Source organism: Stegodyphus dumicola, chromosome 3 (genome assembly GCF_044657685.1).
Source record: "Stegodyphus dumicola isolate Sdum_Otavi_A_Nest chromosome 3, ASM4465768v1".
Taxonomy (NCBI): Eukaryota; Metazoa; Arthropoda; class Arachnida; order Araneae; family Eresidae; genus Stegodyphus; species Stegodyphus dumicola.
The window spans coordinates 105,146,990-105,156,054 of NC_140770.1; the positions used below are offsets into that span (position 1 = coordinate 105,146,990).

A 9,065-nucleotide genomic window follows, 5' to 3' on the forward strand; every position below is an offset into this window, starting at 1 on the left:
TAATTTTCTTCAAAATTTCTGTCTCGTGCCTGTAAATACTTTGTGTAAAATAAATAAAGGTGAGTTATAGTGTTATTCTCACAAGATAACCATTCGCATGAAATAATCCCCCCAAAATGTTGCTTGCAAAAACATTAGAATAATAATTTCCATTTACAGTTTGTTTGCTAGGAAACGAATAAAACAATACTATTCCACATGTATCAAAACACAAAATCAACTTCTTTTAGAAACCAAAATCCCGAATTTCTGAGGAAGGCGGTAAATCGCAGTGTTTTCATATGCTGGATTGCTGCTTCCTTTTGAGATTATTATGTCCATTCAGACATTGTAATCTCAAAGCACACTGTCTTCGATAGTAAAATCATAATAACGACAGCCTAGACATTATATTAAACTCAGATTACAATGTATCATCCATCGTTCGACGGTGATTTTTATATTAAAAAATTCAGGATAGTTTTCTATTCTTTCAAGAAAGGCTAGAAGTGTCAGAGTTTTCGTTGTTCATTCATTGAACGTGTCCACATTTGGCAAATACGGGACATTTTCAGGTACTTCTTAATAATATGCGGACATAGGACAGCCCACGAATGGGCAAATGTATGTCGTCTTTCATCTGTTCCTCTGTTTTCCGAATAGTCTCACTCACAGATGTGGATGTGCGCCAGCTTCTCACTCCATGCTGCCAACTGTGTTTGCTTCTTTAATGTTTTTGAAACTTGGATACGGCCAATCCGACCATTACCTTTGTCTGATAATCAGTGAAAATTCTGTCTCATCCAGCACTGTAAAATACATCAAAATTCAACTTTTCTTAGCTAGCAATCAAATAAAAACTGCCTCATGGTTTACTAAACTAATGATCTTTCAGAACAAACCTCGGACTTAATCATCTATGTTTGATTCATTTACACGTGTCTTTCACTAACTGTCCTTTATACAGATAAAGAACCTAAGTCAATTATTCGAAATAAAGGAAAAGGATGGTCTTTATTTTGAGTAAAAATAAAATCAGAAGCAATATGCATCATATCTCTCTATGTTTCAAGAACAGCAGAATCAAAATTGCTGAAGCTTTCTGAATAAACCGGGTTGCCCAGTATACTACCTATTTATTATACACACAGAGAATAACGGAAAATTTCAAGCCTAAAGGATCAGAAGATTACTATTCTCCCTTAAATATAAAACTTATGACATTTAATCTTTAATTAAACAACGCTTATGTGGGACCGCTCAAAATTAGCTTCGAGTCTTCAGATATTAATGCAACTAGTTAATTCTTTAAAATAACTCCTTAGTGGAATTACGTACAAGTAAATTCATTTCGTTCTGCCACAGAGGGAGAATTTCCTACGATAATATTTATTAATCGATGGGCGCTAAAATTTGGAAATTAAAGAAGAATCTTCTTATTTTTAGAAAACAGATGTGGTTCTGGAATTTGGAAAATTATTGATTATTGAATAATTCTCATACGTGTTTACAGAAAAAGAACATTTTAGAAAAAATAAACTCTTATTAATTTATTTATTTATAGATCTTTATGTACTTCTGAAAAATATATCACTTCAAAATTGAGATAAAGGATAAGAAAAATAAATCTGAAATAGTTAGGAAAATAATTATACCTTACAACCTATCATTTAAGAGCCGATTATAATAATGGCTTTGGTCGTGATAAATCTTAACGAGACAATTTTTTTTCAAATAATTTATTTACTATTTTTTATGTATGCTAAAACTATTTATTTTATATTTTATTCTTAAATTCCTAGCTTGTAAGAAGATTCTTTTAACATTTTCCACCGTGGAAATTCTCCTGTTTCAATGAAAACTAAACTGTCTTTATTTCTGCGTTTAGAAATCTTTAATCCTAATGATCCTAAAGAACTTAACATTTTTCTCTTTTCTTTGGGTATCTTTTTATCTCCTTTTTAATTAGTTAAAAGCACTATTTAATATCGATAATTTTTATAACTCTTTTATGTGTTTGCTTTGCAAACAGTCGAAATAAACTCGACTGTTAACCTTTCTTATTGCTTCTACTAATTTTAGTTAATAAGCTTATTTAAATGGTGAACTCCAAGATTACGAAAACAAATTCATTACCTTCGGTAATCAAGAAATTATTTTAATATTTTAGCAGGAAAAGCCTGGAATTTTTCAGCTTTCACATATAAAAAAGATCCGTTGAAACTCATAGAAAATGCACATTTAATGGACCTATACATATATATATATAATATGCATAATCGCGTGATAAATAGGTTTAAATTTACTAATTTATGTAAAAGTAGGTATTTAATAACGTGAACTTCCTCACCTACAGCCAGTTTAATAAACATATAAATATATAAAAACAAAAATATGAAAACTTAAAAACAAAAATAGTACATATTATATATTTTACTGTTTTTATTTTTATTTTCACATGTTTTATAATTCTCAAACTAATTTTTTTAATTAAGGAAACAAATACAAAGGTTCTCGTGTTCCACGATGCTCAGATGTAAATAAATAACTCATAGTACAAGGATACAATTGAACAATAAAAACATATTATCTAGACCTGGAGAGAGCAAAGAAAAAATATAAAATACAAATATTATTATAATAAAAATACTAAATTATACCATCAATAGTTAGACTATGTTAATACTCCTATAAAAGAAAATAAACCAACTTAATAATAATGCATTGATAATAAAAATGAAATAATACTTAAAAATAATAGTGATAGAAAGAAAAATGATACATCAATACATAACGTTAACGTAATTATACATAGACATAACGCAAAATAATACAATGACACATAAAAGATAAAAATTCAGTCATATATTACTAAAAGTTCAAAGAACAAGTAAAGTCGCGGAAGATGGTAAAGGCTTCGGAGCTTCTAATAATATCACAGAAAACAGGAGGCCAGCACATAGAGAGCTGCCCTAAACACACTTTAAATGCACTTCTGGCACATGCATGCAACCTACGATGCAATAAAATATGTTCCATATCTTCCGCAGCATTGCTGCAAGCACAGAGTCCATTAGTAACAAAGTTGAAACAAAGTAAACCCAAAAATCCCCATAAGCGGTCAAAATCTGATTTTATCTAGGTATGTATTTTAATGTTTTTTTAAAAAACTGTTAAACTGCTGTATTCAGCATACATATTCTATCTAGGTATGTATTTTAATGTTTTTTTAGAAAACTGTTAAAATGCTATATTCAGCATACATATGCTTTCACGCTTCAACAATGTAATTAGTTATTGCTGTAAACAAAATCTACCTAGATAATCATGAAATGCATTTAACCTTCGTATTGTAATTATGATTTTGACTAATGTCGACTTAAACGCTTCATACAAATCCACTATTATTTCTAATCATAAGAATATAGGAAGTCCGAATTTAATTTTCGAAACTTAATCATATACAAAAATAAAAACATAATAAAAAAATTTAAAGAAAAAAATAATTCGAGCAAAAAACACATTTGTAAATTTAAAGAGAAAGAAAAAATTGTAGAAAGTAAGATTATCTATTGGTTTTTTTTTAAATAACTCTCGATTCTTTTTAAAACCGATATAGTTCATCAGATGATACAGTATTATATGTCCTATTGTATCTATAACATAATTTCGCACTGATTCAGTATTTGTAATCAGAGTAACTACTACTGCACTTAGTGCAGGCTTCTCACTACATGACAAAAGGTATTACCTCATAATATAAATAAAGATCAGATTCCTTTTCTTGAAAATATTTGAAGTTTAGAAATTAGGGAAAATATGGTAATCAATTGTTGGCAGATTATAATAATCTGAAAGATGAAATAAAATTTCAAGCATTGTAAAGCACGGCTTTTCGACTGAATAAAAATAGGTTTACTCTCGAACTTTCATAGACGATTTCTAAATATTTGGTGGATAAAACCAAACGCTTTTAACGTACCTACGTATTTCACGTATGTGAGATCTTCAAATTTCTAAAACCTGTTTCTTCTTGTAAAACATGTATTTGTGAAGCCTTCCTGTAAAAAGTTATATATCCTGTAAAATTATCTTCTGGTAAAATGGCAACCATTAAACTATTTGAAAATTTTAATTTCAGCCCTATGAGATATCATTTTGTATTCAGGCTAATAGACGTGTACTTAATAATTAGTGCGTATATTTCTTAGAAAGTTGCCTCTAAAAATTACTAACTTTATATGAATTCGTAAAACCGGAGATTATACAACTTTAACTCCCAAATCCCGCCAGATCTAAAAATCCTCCACAATATCTAGCAGGCGTCTAATGAAAGATATGTCACTAAAAATCTAATTTTATTTAGATATTTTATATATTAAAACTAGAGATGAATTACGTGAACTAATTTCTGAAGACGGAAGTATAGTTTGTTAAAAATATAATTTGCAATCAAATACACAGATTTTATTTCAGTTTCTAACCGTTGAGTGAACTTATTTGGAAGTTTAAGTTAATAAGAAATCTATACATTTTTCCAGCATTTTATTTTTTTCTGCCCTTTTTAGAATTAGTTAATATAATGCCATATAATACTGTTTTATTTCAATATTCAAAGCGTATACCGATATTCAAAATCTTCCAAAATCACTTTAACCTTTTCTGATATAACTATTTTGAAAATGAAATACAATGCAAACGATATGCTCAGCGACAGCTAAACACTCATTGCCACATCATATCACTAGCGCGTTTATTAGCATTCGAACACAGAACCACTTTATCCATGAAAGAATACGCTACTGCTGAGTAGTCACTATGCAATTTTCGTGAACATTCCTTTCTTGACAACACTCTAACGTCCATCGGAAATGAAAACGCAAAATGGCAAGAAAATTTATCACTGAGTTCAAACAAAGTTCAAAACAAAGTACAGTTTCTCTGTATGCATTTAACCTGGAAATGTGGTTGCGTTTTTCTGACATGCATATGCATCAGGCTGTCATTTTGTAATATTTTCAGAACTCTGATTCTTTTATCATACGAGTCGAATATTCTAAGAAATTAATTTTAAAAAGAAGAAGAAGAAGAAGAATGGTATAAACTCTACTTACCACCTGCAGGGGCATAAATATTCAAATAGAGGCAATCCTCGCTTTGATTGGCTAAAAACGGCAATAATCTTCTTAAATGGTCATATCTTCCGTATGGCATCCTTTTTAAAGCGTCCGTCTCGTTAGAAATGTCTGGCAGTCTCTGCGGACACACGGGGCTCAAATGATCTGCTGTTCGAATACCTTTCCACTGGGGTGGAGTTCCTGGAGGAAGAAATCTCAAGGATCCTTCTGGTACTCCTGCATATGGAACACCCAAAAACATTTCTATTGGTTGCAGGTGCTTATTGGGAAGATTCTCGATGACACCGCGAAGTGAACCGTATTTGGTGGTTACAACACTAGATAATGGTTGGTACTTATTGGAGTCCGACTGTTCATCTGGGTCGATGGACAGTATTTCTTTGGCATACAGCACCAAAAGCACAAAATATAAATACGTAAGTCTTCCATAATTATACCTACGTTCCATGGTTTACGCGTTACCCTTTGTTGACTTTAATGCAAATAATATTCTTTACCTGTTACAAAAGAAATCATTTACGTCATATGCAAAGATGCCCTTTATAGTAGCAAATACTCTTGAGGTTTCAAATTTTCATTTTTCTATTTAGCAGTAACGGCAGTTTGATTAACTTCGATTCTGATCACGATCTTATTTTTTATGTATTTTTTAAATAACTGAAAAAGATAGCAGTAATCATGAAAATTATGAAATGAATTATTTTTTCAAATGTTGCTTAAGTAGTAATAACTTTTCTTTTTATTTTTCTCAGAAAATGTATGAAAAACTTCCAAAAAATGTTATATAATTAGCTCAAATACCTGAGCAAACAGATTAAACTTCAGTGTTTCAAACTCTGTTGTTATTTTTGCAGCATTAAATCATCGTTTAAATTATTGGAATATTCATCTAATAAGTAATACTGAAATACGTTTACTGTATTAGATTCGGTGAAGCTTACATGTGAAAAAATACTGTACTAAAACTTATGTTAAGAATTCTCCGAAGAACTTCTCTGGCGTAATTAGCCTTTCATCATTTATCTTATTCTACTTATAACTGACCTAAATTTCTCACAAGTGTATTCTTTAAAACCAAGATCTGACAATAGATTTAATATCACCTCAGCGAAAAGTAAATTCCAAGATCGTATCTCTTTTTATTTTATAAATTATGTTCCTTATCAAAAATCTGAAACTCAACAAGCACCTTAGTTTCGCTTTTCGAATCTCTTGCGATGAAATTTTCAGTCATTATAACGACTTGTAAATCGTAATATAATCCAATAATCTACGAAATGCAAACAGATGAAGCTGAATAATAAATTCCTGTAAGAAAAGGTGTGATATTCTAAATTTTCATAACCATTGTTATTTTTAAATCAAAACGAAACAAGCAGATTTATAAATGAAGAATATAATTTATAATGAACTCCTTAATAACAGACGTGATAAATCGCTGCCATTTTTAAACAAAAGAGTATAACAACACTGAAAATGTTTTTGAATATTTAAATTTTTCAGTTAGGACAGCAGTTTTAATCTAAGCATGAGTTTAACATATATATGTTATTTACTTAAATAACTTTTCCCACAAAGTTTTGGCATAACAATTACGCTTCCACTAGAAACAAGAAAAGAGAGCACAAAATATTCTTTTGTGGAATATTCCTACCTCTCGTATTGGTTTATCCTTAGAGAGTAATGAGCAAAAACAAGAGATCACATAGCAGAAAATCACTTGAGAGCAACAGTGAATCACAGCGCATCTCTATTCAAAAAATCTACCTGTAAAATTGTTTGAAATAAGAATATAACAGTAATTTCCTATAATATTGTCATAAGCCACACAGAGTTCCTCCTTCTGTGCTAGACCTGTTGAAGTTATTCCAAAAGTTGTGTATAAATACTTAAATACCAAGAAAGTGCCATAAAAGAGAATGAACAGATCGGAGAGCTCGTAACATTCTGTTGCCGTCGAGCTCCGGCTCAGATCTTAATGGGAGTGTTATTTCAAACTGGAAGTAGAGAAAGCTCCTGTACCACGATAGTCCATGTCATACCAACGCCATCTATCGAGTGCGAAAAGAACATTATAGTGATTCCATTGTTTTCGTTACAGGAAAAACAAAGACAATAATAAAAAGATAAAGCCATATTTTTGAGTAAATGCTTTTAATCTAATTACGTATTTCCAGCAAGTAATTAATTGCTAATTTTGAGAATAAGTATTTAGGTTTGTTGTTATTATTATTTTTTTCTGAGTCTTATATTCTTGCTTGAAGTTGACATTTTTAATCTTTTCGTTTCATTAAAGGCACTTTTTAATCTTTTCGTTTCATTAAAGTCATAAAATGCTGCCGAATATTTCTAAACATCTTATTAAAGCTTCTATTATATACTTATAAATACTTTTCGCCTTACTTTGCTTTTCATTTGCAGAATGTATGACTACTTACTTTCAGTAATGTATGTATTTTCTTGTTACATATAAAACACATTCGGTTGCGGTTAAAAAAAAATAATGAGTTCTTTTCTTTTAATGCAGGTCATTCTTTTTCCTTGATATGTACTTTAATACTTGTCTCCCCACTTAAATTTATTTACTTATTTATTTATAAATAGTGATTGGATATTCAAATCTTCGAATGTTTTGAATCTTGAAAAGAACTTCCGTTTCAAAAATTCTAACCTTTTCCTTTATTGGTCAATCAGATCTGAATTTTAACTAAAAGCAGTAAATGCGTTTTAACTCAAAATATCGCAAAGTTTTGTTGTAGTTTTATTGAAATCTAATAGAAGCATTTATTATAAAAACAGCCTGATTGCTACAAGTTCAGTTGTCATTAATATCATCTCGTGGTGGCCTTGAATGTTAACTCTTTCAATTTTTAACGATTTATATACAATGCTTACACGTATTAACTCTTAACACAATTCTATCCATGTTGCGATATGCTTCGATTTAAAAGATTTGTGTAAAATGTTAAAAAATAATGAGTTGTTACTTCGACATTTTTGTCGAAACTACCTTCAGAAAACTGAACATCAAGATTCAAGAGTTTTAAGCCTGTATTTCAATTACTAAATTTCATTTGCATTTTTGTTAAATGTTCAGCGTTTTTTTTTTTTTTCAAAATTATATTCTTAAATTTATTGTTTATTAAGCATAAGTTTCATTTTTTTAATTAATAACTTTTAGTAAAATGTGAACTTCTTTCATCTTATTATTCTCACATCAAGAGATACAATCAAAAGATTTAAGAACCTTTCAGGATTCGTACTTGAGAAAGAGCTTAGGTCTATTCCCATGTTTATTCAAAAATGTTTAATAGTTCACCTCATTGGATTCTCAAGATATGACCCAGCAAAGAAACGGGAGACAAATTTTAATCGGTCGACAGACTTATTGAAGTTCCTCTATCTTGTTATGCAGCTGCATAAATTTGTCTATAAATAATGCAGCTGCATAAATTTGTACATACATATTATTATAAATATTTTAATCATTTGGGTTTATTTAATTATGGCAAATCTCAAGGGTTATTTGCTATCGTAGAGGAAAAGAAATGCCTTCGTGGAGGACTTTCTAAGTGAAAATGTCTGATATCTACGTTAAGCCTGAGGAAAACACGATACTTGCCCTGCCAAGCCAAGGTCGAACTGTCAGTGTTCAGCGATTTTACTGCTCGGCCACTGATGCGTCCTAACTTTTAAGATTGTTTCTTTATTTTTCCATATTTTTTTACTTATTTTTTTAAAGAAAATAATTTGAAAAGTGATCTGCTGTTTATAATGAACATCAATGTTCAGATTTCTTGATAAAATGGTTTGTAAAATTTTGTTGATCTATTTATTATTAATCTTTTGTGTGTTCAACCCTTTCACAGCCAATTCGCCCGAATCGCCTGTGCATTCAGATATCGGCAGATCGCCCCAACTGCTGCATCCATTCTGTACCTGGTGCTT

General features: G+C 30.2%; 1 protein-coding gene across 1 annotated transcript in view; it reads right to left on the reverse strand.

Moving 5' to 3' along the window:
• Positions 1–7,083, reverse strand: part of LOC118198026 (neuroligin-4, X-linked-like) — a 559,965-nt gene extending 552,882 nt beyond the window's left edge. Inside the window, exon 1 of the mRNA XM_085813114.1 lies at positions 5,094–7,083. Within this exon, the coding sequence (XP_085669240.1) occupies positions 5,094–5,565 (472 nt within the window). The 5' untranslated portion in view covers positions 5,566–7,083. The remainder of the gene's footprint in view (positions 1–5,093) is intronic.
• Between the last annotated feature and the right edge of the window lie 1,982 nt (positions 7,084–9,065).